Raw genomic sequence first — 14,418 nt, 5'->3', positions numbered from 1 at the left:
CCTTCAACCACTTTTCCCTGATTTCCTTTCAGGCTAAGTTGATCCCACAAAGTTGGCACTACACCTTCTGTGATAAATATTTTCATGCCAATGTGATCATTGGAAACTCCAGCAGAAGAAACCTCATATATAGCTTCTGCCGCTGCTTTTTTAGTTTCAACGGTTCCAGACTTCAAAACCGAGAGTAATGGCGGGATGCATCCTCCTAGAAGCACTTTAAGTCGCAAGTCTTTGTCTTTGCATAAAACACAAAGGATTGAAGCGACATTCACTTTGGCCAAACTTGTCCCATTTCTAAGCAAGGAAATGAATAAAGGCATTGCTTGGCCATATGAACCGATCAGCCTTCTTGCCTCTCTTTTGCCTTTTGCAATACCTAGTAGACGAGCAGTTGTGAGTTCTTTGTCTTGTGGGGAAGATGTTTTCGCGTGAAGTTGCTCTATGAGCTGAGCAATCGTTGCCATTGCCTTATCTGGGTCGTCCATTTCCAATTTTGCATCGACTTCCCTGCACATATTTAGGCAAATGATTTCTATTTATGTTTCTCATGGCAAACAGATATTGAAAAAGGATAATGTAAATATTACAAACGAAAGAAGGTGGACAGAAAATTGGAATTTCAGATTGCCAGTGAAGCATATTTTTTTTTTTCCCAATAACCTTAACCATAGAAAATTCTGAGCAATATCAAAACCGGAAAAACCTTTCTTTAAATACATTCCAAGTAAAGAAAATGGGTACCTGGACTGGGAGGAAGATAACGTTTCCTCCTGCGTTCCAGGAAGGAAGGCCTTCAACATTTGCATTATAGCTCGCCTTTAGCTTCAGCCTTGGTTTCCAAAAAAAAACACTGGGACTGTTTAAAACCGCAAGCACAGCATTAAGACTGTTTTTACTCTACTAAGAATCTTCACAATTTATTTATGTTACTAAAAAGAAAGCAAAAAAAATCATGATTTCATCTTTTGAATCCAACTCTACTTTTCCCAACTATGTGATAATTTCTTCATTCTCAAATACAAACTCATCATCCTATGCCAAAAAAAAAAACGTACTCCAAGTCGAATCAATTGCAAAATGCCTTACATTCTAAAGCCACAATCCCATAACCTGAGCTAAGAATTCAAAAAAAAAGGAAATTACAAACCTCCTGAAGGAGCAGAAACCTAATGAAATCCCCTCACGCCTCGCTTCTGAACCAAAATCCGCCTTCCAGAAGCATCACCGTTAAGTCTCCGAACGCCGCCGGGACTCAGAATCCATCTCTCGCTCAAATTAACACCCAGCAAAGTGCCGCTTCTGGAAATTACAAAGAAACAAAGGAACCTTCCAGAATCAGCAAAGAGGGATAAGAAACAGAGATTTGGATCAAACAAATCCTTTTAGGGCATAACAAAATTTTAACAAACAAAAAAAATGGATTCGTAGTTTCGTTGAATCAATTCAAAAATAATATTGAGTAATTAAAAAGAAACCGTACGAGCATTGCGATTATAATAATAGACGAGGAAGCTCAGATATGAAATCACCTTTTTCTCGCTTTTGCCGTTGTCGAAATCAAAAATAAAATGGTGAATTTACATCAAATGAGGAAGAAGAAGAAGAAGAAGAACGTACCAGCAGAGAGAGAGAGAGAACAGAACAGAACAGTCCCCCTTTGGTTTTTTTTTTTTACTTTCCTTTTTGTTACTTTCCTTAATTATCATTTTTTTAATTATCCCGAACCCTTAATTATCTTTTTTCTTACCTTAATTATCCATGTTTTCTCATCAAAACCTTGTATTTAATTATATGCAGTAGCATTCAAATACTTGCTTAATTGACCCAAAACAAAAAGTTTATTTTGCCTCAGTTGAAAAAGTATTACTATCATATGATTGAAAAAAAAAATTTTGATTAGGTGACTTTTCCAAGCATACGAATTACCAAGCCTGATGTTTTGCCAAATCAGAAGGAAAAAAAAAAACAATGTATAGGACTAGGTTTTGACTTTTTCAATGTCAAGTTTGTACGGTTGATTTACTTTGTTTTTTTTTTCTTATTTTTTCTGTTTAACATTTTTTTTAGCCCTCCGAATTCGGTTAGTTCGGATCGGTTCGGGTCGGTTATTTTAGTTATCGGTTAATTACTGAATTTTCTAATTGTTCCGAAAAGAATCGAATAAATATCTGGTTCGGTTCGGTTCGGTTACCGGTTATTTCCATCATTGATTGTTGCTTCCGAATTGAACCGTATTACAAGTAATAAACAACATAAATTAGCAAAAATCATGCAAAATGTCCATACATGAGCTGGTCTTAACCACAATTAAGTTCATACTCAATAGTTCAGTAGTTCATACCACAACATAAAAAGTTCATGTTCAAACAAGTAAAAACTCCAAGTTAAAAAAGAGACAATAGGTTCAAGTCATAACATAGAGTAGAAAGAGTCTCTAACCCCACCTGCAACTCACACAACAGCCGGAGGTTGGTCCAAAGAAGGAGAATCTACACAAGGAAACAAATATTCATAAGCTTGAATATGTTAAGTCTTAAAGCCACATGAACTGAATGAGATAATGTAAAAACAGATTCAAAACCGTAAATGATTACCTAGTGAGTCATGGAACTCCAATTCTTCAACCATTTGAGCTAAGTTAGCAACCTTTTCAGCAGCAATAGTGTTTCTCAACCACTGTTGTAAACAAAGCAAAGATTCGATCATATTGGGTGTTAGGCAACTTCTGTAAGGGTCTNTGAAAAAGTATTACTATCATATGATTGAAAAAAAAAATTTTGATTAGGTGACTTTTCCAAGCATACGAATTACCAAGCCTGATGTTTTGCCAAATCAGAAGGAAAAAAAAAAACAATGTATAGGACTAGGTTTTGACTTTTTCAATGTCAAGTTTGTACGGTTGATTTACTTTGTTTTTTTTTTCTTATTTTTTCTGTTTAACATTTTTTTTAGCCCTCCGAATTCGGTTAGTTCGGATCGGTTCGGGTCGGTTATTTTAGTTATCGGTTAATTACTGAATTTTCTAATTGTTCCGAAAAGAATCGAATAAATATCTGGTTCGGTTCGGTTCGGTTACCGGTTATTTCCATCATTGATTGTTGCTTCCGAATTGAACCGTATTACAAGTAATAAACAACATAAATTAGCAAAAATCATGCAAAATGTCCATACATGAGCTGGTCTTAACCACAATTAAGTTCATACTCAATAGTTCAGTAGTTCATACCACAACATAAAAAGTTCATGTTCAAACAAGTAAAAACTCCAAGTTAAAAAAGAGACAATAGGTTCAAGTCATAACATAGAGTAGAAAGAGTCTCTAACCCCACCTGCAACTCACACAACAGCCGGAGGTTGGTCCAAAGAAGGAGAAGCTACACAAGGAAACAAATATTCATAAGCTTGAATATGTTAAGTCTTAAAGCCACATGAACTGAATGAGATAATGTAAAAACAGATTCAAAACCGTAAATGATTACCTAGTGAGTCATGGAACTCCAATTCTTCAACCATTTGAGCTAAGTTAGCAACCTTTTCAGCAGCAATAGTGTTTCTCAACCACTGTTGTAAACAAAGCAAAGATTCGATCATATTGGGTGTTAGGCAACTTCTGTAAGGGTCTAAAATTCTCCCACTTGTACTGAATGTTGACTCAGAAGCAACTGAAGACACTTGAATGGCAAGCACATCCCTAGCAAGCTCAGCCAATATAGGAAACTTCACACTATTAGGCCTCCACCATGATAGCACATCATAATCCATTCCCAAGACATTTTTCAAACGTGGCACACGTTTCTCCATTAAGTATATGTCCAACTCGCTAGTAGCTTCCTCATTTGCAGTTTCATTGTCCATCTCTGAATATAGAAACTCTCTATCATACCCATCATCATCTGACAAATCAAAAAGCACATCATTTGCTTGTTCAGAACCCCCCATATCACTCTTGGAGACACCTTGAGAAGAGGTGCTTTGCTTAGAGACATACTCTTCAAACAAATTCTTCATGACAATCTTAATTGAGGATCTTAGATGCTTACTCTCCTCACTGTCTTTACCGTAGAGCTTGTCAAAGCAAACAGATGTGAATTGCATCTTATTCCTTGGATCAAAGACACTTGCAATATCACTAATGGATTCATGTTGAGAAGTCCATCCCAATACTTTTCAAACTTAGCCCTCATGGCCATTGCTTGTTTCTGTTGGAGCGGATCATTATGGTAGCTTAATGAAATGAGATGTTGCTCGATGATGACTATCTCATTGTAGCAAAGTGAAGAGGTCACTGTCTTAGATGCTGAAAATGACAAAGTGCAATTTAAAAACAATTTTAGAAACTTCACTAACCTGTGAATTTCATCCCAGCTAACAGAAGTTGGAGGCCCAATCCTTTTCTCTCCCTTCTCTCCCTCCTCTTCTATCTCCATGAAGTAATCATTGTACAGTTTGTCTTCTGCCAACAACTTGTCAAATGCATCTCTGAACTTCAAGGCAGATGTCAGCATAAGGTAAGTCGAATTCCACCTTGTAATACAGTCCAATGTAACACTCCCTCTTGTTACCTTCCCAAACATAACTCGCGATTGAAATGATTCCAGCTTTTGGGTCGATGATCTCACATACTTAACTGCGTTCCTAATGGCAACTACACTATCATTCACGGAAGCTAGACCATCTCTCACAATCAAGTTAAGAATGTGAGCACAACATCGCATGTGTAGATATGCACCATCTCTAACTAATGTTTGAGGTCCCTTCAGCCTCAAAGCATTTGTCATCAACCTTAATGCTTTATCATTACCCTTGGCATTGTCAACTGTCACTGTAAAAACACTTCCAATTCCCCAATCCTCTATACACTGAATAAGCTGTGCAGCAATGGTTTCTCCCTTATGGTCTGTGACAGGTTTGAAGCTTATGATCCGCTTCTGCAACACCCAGTTTGTATCAATCCAGTGGGCTGTCACCACCATGTAACTCCATGAAGTAGTAGGAGCTGTCCATATATCTGTAGTGAGAGATACTCTCTTCTTATCACAAGCAAACATCTTCTTCATACAATCTTTTTCTTGGAGGTACATTGAGAAAATGTCGGTGGTTGATGTCTTCCTACAATGTACTGTGTACATTGGCAGTACATTCAAACAAAATCTCCGAAACCCCTCCGATTCCACAAAAGAAAACGGCAGCTCATTGAGTACAATCAACTCATTGACTGACCTTCTGAACAAGTCTTTATCATACTTCATTGCTGTGACTACACCACTACTATCGGCAGCCAAAACAGACTGAGACCCACTCTCTTTATAAGCCAAGTACAACTTACATCTGTCCAGGTGATTCTTCATGGGAGTTGTTCCGGTTTTCTTGCTGCAACAACCAATCTCCTGCCTACAGTACCGACAGTTGCTGACTGGTTCTTCAGAATCTACATTCTCAACGAAATGTGTCCATACTTCTGATCTACGAGCATGTCTTTTCCTTGGCTTTGGTAGCACATCGCAACTTGATTTTCCAGTTGATCCCCTCTTCGTCTTTCCAGCTTCACTAGGTTGTGCCACTTCTTCCTCTTCATCAATGAACTCATCATTCTCGTCGTGAAAAGAAACCATCTGTATTGAACAAATGTGAGACTGTTAGTAACAAAATCAAACATAAATTGGTACATAGTTCTAGTTTTATTCAAAAATCAAATGTAAATGAATCCTCAAGTTAATTTGAACAAAATCGAAATCCCAAATAAATTGGAATCCTAAATTAATTTCAACAGCATAGAAACTCCTAATTTAACCATAATCTCATATCAATTTCAACAGAGACAGGGAGAAACATAAGTAAAAGTCCTAATAAACCCGATAGAAAAGACTTGGGCTAAGAACTTACACTTTTGAATTCTGAGTTCTGACTTCAAACAAGGAACTCAACGATTGAACGAACTAAGAAACTTCGGCCCACGATTTGGACTTTACTGAGACGGAATCAAAGGGGAAAAGAAGAAGATGAAATGAAAATTGGAGAAAAAATTAACAGAGTGAAGAAGAATGTGTCGGGACTCAAGTCGGCTGTCGAAAAATATGAGATTAGCCGATTAGGGTTAAAAAAAACTTTTATAACATAAACCAAAATTTTCGGTTATTGGTTATCCGTTCGGGTTACCCGACCAAACCGACCCGAAGACATACCCGAACTCTCTACAGAAATTATGCCGATTGAACCGAACAAAAAAACACTAATCGAACCGATTTGTCTAAATCTTGGTTTGGTTCGATTCGGACAAATCGGTTCGGTTATTTTTCCCAGGATGATTTTTTTTTATCAGATATTACTTCCGACTGGACTCGGAATAGTTCTGTGTTGTGTAATTATATGCCAAAAAAAGTAAAAAAAAATAAAGTAAAATCGTTATTTTAAAGGTCTATAAAAAAGAAACAGAAGGTTAGTAGTACTGTATTTTGTGTTTTTTTAAAGCAGGATGGACAATGATGTGTCACTGTATCTTTCATCTTGAATCTTGACCATGTCTTTCCAACTATATATGATCGGTCGGTCTATTAGTTCAGAATCATTTTATCAAATAATTTGTTGTTACATCCGACCAACATAATCAAATAATTGAAGATCCTTTAACCAAAAATATATATAGTATATAATAATATATATTGTCACAACTTACAAATAACCTAAAAAAATATAAAAGGGCATGAGGTCCCTAACCTAATTATTAATGATTCCACGTTATAAAACATGCACTAAATGCTATTCATATAGAGGCATAGCTACTGTTCATATTTTCTTTATTGAGAATTTCATTAGACAGTGATTTTTGTTTGTTTAAGTCTGGCTTTGTATTTTAAATGATCTATGCTATTCTTTATACACAGAGAGATCTCATGCAATGCAAGTCACAGCACAGGCTCCCAAAAATATTATACTTTTAACGTTTTAACGTAGGGAGAATAAGATTCTTTTCAGTTTTAGTTTAACCAAGGCGTGATCTCGGATCTGCGCGCAACTTAGTTAAATATATGATACGTTGTTTGTCGAAGATGGAACTTGTCTATATATATATATATATATATATATATATATATATATATATATATTTTTGTATAACTCTTTTATTTTCTGGGTGTAATGTGATCATTACTGTTTTCTATTTGCAACGAAACTTCTATGCTCTTCTATGAGATACATATACATTATTAGTGATATAAATATTCATATAAATAGACACACAACATTATGCATTGTGGATAACAGATTAACACTGTTTAATTAGTATATCGTATATATGGCTACTTAGATATATGGTATGAATTTTTCTGATTTAGTAGAAACAAACGAAAGTTAGACGATATTATAGTTATAAACAGTTTTGGTCCTATTGGACACCAAACACGAATATTAGTGATAATAAATTAGAATAAAGTGTAAAGATAGATTTGGTTTGTGAATTGAAAGTGAAGGTTGTAAGAGCAACAACAAACATACCTAACATGGATTTAAAACCCCACTCCCCCAGTGAGACCGACTGTCTATAATTTTTCAGTTGGCAACAAATATGTCGGCCCCATCTTTACTATTTTAACACATATGTGACATCTAAAGCTTTCTAATTTTGATTTCACTTCACTTTTGAAAAATCGTAATACAGATTATACCTCATATTCATATTCATATATTTATACTCTCCCATTTCTTAAACAAACTTTGAATTGTTAAGTGAATAGGAGGATTAAACCGTTTACTAATATATCATTTATAAATTATAATTTATAATACTATTAAGGAAAAAAAATTATATAGAATACGATGGTTATATATAACAAATAAACATCATTTATACATTATAATTTATAATACTATAAGAACAAAAAAATATATAGAATACGATGGTTATATATATAACAAATTATTGGCATTTTGTAAATCACATCTTATGAAACCTTGAAAATTACAGTTTGAAATATAAACAATTTAGAAGACCACGTAGAAAAAGATATCTCATCAAGAAGGATAATCCCTTTGAAAAGGACTTATATCAAATCATTGCTAATTTGTATTAATGTGATATGATCACACTCTCAAGAATAAATATCAAAAATAAATAAAAGAAAAAATATCATTCAATTTCACGAGCTATAAAATAAATCATGAAGATTTGTTTATTGTAGAATATAATTAGAGATCAGTTTTGATAAAGAACTTCACATAAAACAATATTCGCGATTTCAGTCGCCGATCGTTTTCGACAGATGATACTCCAATCTATTACATAAACAATTCAACCGGTTTAGAAAACTCGTGTCAAAATCTGATATATATACAAATATATATAGAAAAGACAAAAACAAATCAAATTATAGCGAACAGTGAGATTTGTATGGATGCAAGTTGCAACGATAAGACTGTTATCTGTCAGACCCTACCATTACCGACAATTTTCCAATTCGACTCAGTCTGTATTAATCGGATCTCGAGCTTCCCTTCGCTAGTATACTAGTATCTATCTTCCAAACATGTAAGTGTATACATATTTTTTTCATATATCAGTTCCCATTTTTAAATTCTATATAACAAAAATAAACTGTAGTTTCCGGTAGAAAAATCATAATTAAAAGGGTATATAAAAGATGATTTAAAAATGAATTTGTAATTTTTTTCTTATTCTGGATAATATTGCTTTGTGTGGAGCAATAATACAACAACACAGTAGCTCATACTAATAGAGGAGAGAAACAAAAAAAGCCAAGGCCCAATTTGTTGCTTAAAGGCCCAACCCGTCACTACCCTTGTTGCCAGCTTGCCGGCTTTCAAACCACCTAACCGCACGTGTCAGTCATTTTCCACTTTCCACTAAACTATTATCGCACGTGGAGGACAAACTTTAGAAAGTTCTCTGCTGCGGCTGCCGAACCACAAATGGATCAAACGTCGACCACATCTGATTCCCGCCGCCCAATAGCCGTGAGACAATATCGTTATCGGCGATGGCATCTACGTAATTAAACGGAAAATCAAGGGGATTACTCGACCGACCATTGCTGTTCGTGAATTCCGGCGACACCACTTGCTCCGAGTCCGACCCGGCGACCAATCTCGCCGCAGATTCCGGTGAACACGTGTCGTTCACGATCCCGATCTGTCTCTTCTCGATGACACCTTTCTTGTTATATATACGACACAATACCCAATCGTCCAGCTGAAAATCAAAAAAACAAAACACATCCGGTTAGCTAAACCCGGTTCAGAAATCATAATTCAGATTTCGGTTTTTGTTCTTCACTCACCCTTAAACTGTTTTTCTTGCGGACCGACCGGTCAACGTCAGCGAGCCGGTATTCGTGCATAATCCAGTTGGTTTTCTCTCCGTTCGGGGGTTTACCAGAGTAGAACACTAGAGCCTTCTTGATACCGACCGGTTTAGGAAGACCTATCGGTTTATCAGCACCGGTAGCTTTCCAATAGCCAGTACCAGCTGCACGGTTCGGTCTCGAACCGTTCGGATACTTTCGATCTCTCGGTGAGAAAAAATACCACTCCTTTTCACCGTACAAAGCCATGGCTGTTTAAATTGTAATTCGGTTTGTTAAAATTATAACATGGTTAATTGTATAGAAGTGTGTTTTAAAAAAAGGAAAGAAACGTACCGGGAAGGTCCCAAGGATCATATCTGTACAAATCGAGTTCGGTGATAATCGGTGCTGGGATCGGCTGCGACGCGCATTTACGACAGAGATACATGAGTACGAGCTCTTCATCCGTCGGATGAAATCTAAATCCAGGTGGAAATTGCAAATCGGCCCCAAGTTTCATCATAATTTACCTTCGTCCCCCTCTAATATATTGTTCCTCCTTTGTTTATAGCAAAGAAATAATCAGAAAGATGTTTGAAACTTCTGAAGCAATGAAGAGAGATGACTATATAAGACGAACGACGTGGACACCTGGCGGCCATACAGGGGAATAGAGTTGTTTGGAATGAGAATCTGAACAAAAATAGAAAAAAATGTGAATAGTGGAGGATCCATTTTGAAGTAGTAGTAGATTGAGAGGGGACACGTGGCAAATGGTAATGTAGGTAGGTTTTGTCATTGCTTACGTCCGACTATTTGGAGTGTAGCGGTCCGAAGGGCATGTCAATTTTGGGAAAGTGCGATAAGAATCGACACGTTCCATCTCACGCGTGTACTTTCCCAAATGAGACTCAACGTTGACCGTATGTATACCCTCATTGATTTTTCATGAGGTTTCAAGGCTTTTCTATTGTTCTTTTCTATTGTTCTTTTCGATCTTTATATTAAAGTTTTTGTATTATCACACTTTAGCGTACATTATATCCGCCGTAATTAAAAAGTAATGATTCTCTTATTCCATTTGAGATCAATACTAAAGTCCTTGCTTTTCATAATATTGTGGAATTTAAGTAACATCTATCGTTCTATAACATTAATTTTACAATCAAATTCAAGAGATAAATTTAGTTTCGTTCTTCATTAGCACGCACAGAACGAGGATTTAGCGTACACTAAAGGCGAAAAGAAGAATCGCAGCTATTTAATTTTTCTTTTTAGGAAAGCATCACATAGTTATCAACTTATGCTAATGCCACTTAACTCTGTCATTGTCTTCAATGGAGTCCACAAAGTAACGTCATCTCGAGCCGCCTGTGCCACCTAAAATAGTAAACGCTTGGATCTTTGCCACCTGGAGCCGCATTGTTTGTTCTGCCGCTATTCATTTTGGTGGGTTGAATTTGATAAAAAGCTCAAAAGTGGCCGAAGGCGTAGACACGTCAGAGGAAGTGTATGGTCCATCGAATTATATAATTAAATGATGAGATGCATGAATTTACGATCATCGCTCATGATTGCCGGAACACACATAAGAACGAACACCCACCGAGAGGAAAATCAGGTCGGCAGGATTTACTTTATATTCGTGTAACGACCACAACTGATACACATGCCACGTACGTGTGCTTTCTAATAAATCATCGCATTGCATATATTTTCACGCGTTTGCCATGCGTATTTAGCCGCTCTGGCTCAATCTAATGCCATACACAGGACCAGGACACGCGACTTACTTATTCACGCAAATTCTTCTATTGCTAAGATCACTGGAACTCTTGGTAAAACCCTTCTTGTGTAAGAATTCTAATGTAGAATCTAGATCTGGTAGGAACCAGAACTCCAATAGATTTCTCTTGGATATCTTCATTTGGCTTAGGAATGAGGTGATCCAAATTCACTCGTGTTTGAGTTATACTGCTATGATGGTGCATTTCTTTAATTTAAATTGATCTCAAATTCAGAGTGGCAAATTTGAACTTTTAAGAAAGACAACAATCTTTGACAACCCCAAAAAAAAAAAAAAAAACAATGAAAAAGGGATAGATAGCTATAACGAAAAAGATCAGTGCATAGAACGAAAGTAATGGTTGTCGTTAGGGTTCCGTCTATGGCTCAGAATCGCCATAGTTTTTGTCACAGGAGGCTGCAATGGTGCATTTCTTTGACTGTGATGGTTCATGAACACATCGTCTGATGTAAAATACTCATCTCCCTGAAAACCAACACAATATAAATAAAGTCAAATGTGTTTTTCTTCCGATTAAAGCTATCGATTTGAGTTTGTAATCATACTAACCGGTTTGCTTGCTTTTTTCTTGGTCTGGGGACCGAGAAGCAGCTGATCCTCCCTTAGAACAAGATTCTTGGTGATTCCGTACCTTCCACCTATAGGCATTGGTATCGAAAACTGCACAAAGACAGAAGAAGACGATGGATTCTGTTGAAAAGCAGAGTAACAGTATGACTCGATGCTCTGTTTTAACAAAAGAACCAGGTGGTTCAACTTACTTTGGTCCCTCAAAGTCTAATACGTGGCAGAGGCCCAGCTATGATGGTACCATTCTCGCGTACCGTTAACGGTACCATACATAGAGTTTTGCCATTAGCGCACCTGGGACAGAAGAGTCTTCCCATTTGAGAAGTTACCGCGTAGCAAGCATGGCATTTCTTGACCCACCTTGAAGATCCAAACGCAATAAAGTGTAAGAAAGGCATCTTCCACAGCTAAAGAAACTTGAAAGGAAGATGTGATTAATATAATAATAAAGGGTTTACCTGTTTAGTTGGCGAATTTGCATTCCTCCGGGTGCAAGCAAACGCAAACCCATTTGAAGAATAACATTTTGCATGGCATAGTCTCCGGTTATACAAGCTACACTGGACTCAGAAAAGGATCTCGACGACAAACTCGGCTCGCTGCTGCTGCTGCTACCATCATCTGACATGGATGGTGCCTCACTGGCAACATCAGCTTTGGCAACCATGTCCTCAGGCCCTTGTGGGAGAGGCTTTAATGAATCTTGCTCCAACCTCATATCCACATCATTCGCACACTTTTCATCAGCGTCTTTAGACATCTGGTCAGTGGTGCCCTGGGTCACGTTAACAGCTTTGTCAGCTACTAGATCACGCTGGATTTCTTGCTCGGCCAAGGCATTGTAATGTTCCCACTTGGCCTTTCTCCTAAGGAACTTTCTGTGAGTACTTTTACAAACGGCAGGTCTCCAGTCACCACCAGTAGCTTCATCATCATATTCGCCCTGCGACGCATCTATTCCTTGCACTAAAAGCTTACCCGCAAGCTTCAACTCTTTTTGCTTGGGCGGGTATGGCTTCTGCTTCCTGTCACCTTCCTCTTCAGGGATATTCATGTCAAGGTCTTTAAGCGGAAGGATTTTGGAGGTCTCGTTTGATTTCTCATCGGTCTCGTTTTCTAGTGATTCCCACTCCTCCAAGTTAGCCACATTGGCACCCCAACCAGGTAATTCCTTCTCCGGTAGCCTCTTAAGTACCCTAACAGTTTGAATCGGCAGAGGAACATCTCTGAGATGTTTCGTCCCATGAAACTGAGCCTCGAGCGTGTATGTCAAAGCAATCAATTTGCGATCAACAACAGAGATAGATTGCAATTCACCAATGCTTCTAGCAAAATTNAAAAAAAAAAAAAAAAAAAAAAAAAAAAAAAAAAAAAAAAAAAAAACACGAAATGGATCCAAGTTTTCTAAAAAGTTCCACCAGATTAGAAATTCGAAATAACGAGCTCGAAAACGCGCATTTATGTACCACGAATTCAGAACAACGAACTCTCAGACTTGTGCTTACGTACCTTTAGTGATAGATTCAGGAGAAGGTTCCATGGTTTCGATAGTGAAAGGGATCAAGTCGAGACGACGGCGAGATTCAGGGTCACGAATCTCGGAGAGTATTACTTCAGGGACGGTTAGGAATTTTTCGGCCAAGTTGGCTAAGCTCTGGCGTCCTTCGATGACGACGTTGGCGTCAACAACCGCCATAGATATCCCCTTTGTGGATTTGCAGTTTCCGGCCGGAGCTCCGTACGTGTTCGGAGGCGGCTTCGAAGGAGGATCTTTCTTCACTATGGAACAACACATCGAGGCTGGATTCGGATCGCGTTATTTGCCACAGTTCGAGTCGGAGTTTTTTTTTTCTTTTTGCTCTTTCAATGACGAAGACTTGAGAGAGACGCCACGAAGAAAGAAGAAGATCGCAAACTTACTACTAACCCTAGGGCTGCCCGCACACGGCGTCGTTTCGTTTCTCTTAAATGGCCTCAACTAAATAGCCTCTCTGTTTTAAAACTGTTATCTTTTATCAAAAATTTACACGTTCTTTTTTAACAAGATTTTTAAAAACTTTTAAAGTATCACTCGGTAGCACTTTAAACGTCGAGAGAATTTCACTAACACAGTAACATTATAACCTTTAAAATGATTTTACTAACACTTTCAACCTTTAAAATGATTTTACTAATAATTTAAACCTTAAAACTAACTTTCATTTTTGTACCGCTGTAAAAATAACGAAATAATAATATCCGTCAACGCGAAATAGTTAAACTAAGCTAGTTTAATTTAAATTTTAATTAGTTTTAGTTTTTATAAATAAATAAAAAGATAAAAAATAAATTTATGTTCATCTTCATTGTAGATAAAAATTTTACGGCGTTACTCTTCACATTATTAATCCATTTAATAAATGCATCTACACTGGATTCTGATTCAAGTCGATTGACTTCTCATTGGAAACCAATGAATCTTCTAAATAAATTATCGTCTTCAATTTTACATTTGTCAATTTTTTTAACCTTACTTCTGATTCTTCATTTTTTTCTTGCTTTGATGTATTTTTATTTTTTTTTATCAATCGTCATAAATAATTAAATTAAATTAATTAAATAAGTATTTAAATCAAACCAGCTTAGTTTAACTATTTCACGTTGACGGATATTATTTTTCCGTCATCGTTCGTGGTGGTACAAACAAGAAAGTTAGTTTTAAGGTTTAAAGTGTTATTGAAATCATTTTAAAGGCTTTATAGTGTT

The 14,418-nt window shown here is 36.8% G+C and overlaps 2 protein-coding genes and 1 pseudogene across 5 annotated transcripts in view; all 3 read right to left on the bottom strand.

The window, feature by feature from the left end:
• The window catches only part of LOC104702528, a 9,266-nt gene extending 7,613 nt beyond the window's left edge, over window positions 1–1,653 (bottom strand). The window contains exons 1-4 of one of the 4 annotated variants that reach the window (XM_019227875.1): window positions 1,618–1,653; window positions 1,148–1,299; window positions 742–829; window positions 81–507 (exon numbers count right to left, since the gene is read on the bottom strand). In XM_019227875.1, coding sequence (XP_019083420.1) covers window positions 81–507; window positions 742–806 — 492 coding nt within the window. In that variant the 5' untranslated portion in view covers window positions 807–829; window positions 1,148–1,299; window positions 1,618–1,653. The other 3 variants (XM_019227877.1, XM_019227874.1, XM_019227876.1) reach the window with 3 other exon arrangements.
• LOC104702527 (NAC domain-containing protein 2-like) lies at window positions 8,644–9,999 on the bottom strand. Its single transcript, XM_010418386.2, has 3 exons — window positions 9,651–9,999; window positions 9,291–9,565; window positions 8,644–9,202 (listed from the first exon to the last, which is right to left on the bottom strand). Exons 1-3 carry the CDS (start codon window positions 9,817–9,819, stop codon window positions 8,888–8,890), a joined length of 759 nt encoding a protein of 252 aa, XP_010416688.1. The 5' UTR covers window positions 9,820–9,999; the 3' UTR covers window positions 8,644–8,887.
• On the bottom strand, window positions 11,023–14,185 carry LOC104702526 (annotated as a pseudogene).

Source organism: Camelina sativa, chromosome 7 (genome assembly GCF_000633955.1).
Source record: "Camelina sativa cultivar DH55 chromosome 7, Cs, whole genome shotgun sequence".
Classification (NCBI taxonomy): Eukaryota; Viridiplantae; Streptophyta; class Magnoliopsida; order Brassicales; family Brassicaceae; genus Camelina; species Camelina sativa.
The sequence above is the reverse complement of the archived record's forward strand: the minus strand, read 5'-3'. Positions and strand labels throughout refer to the sequence as shown.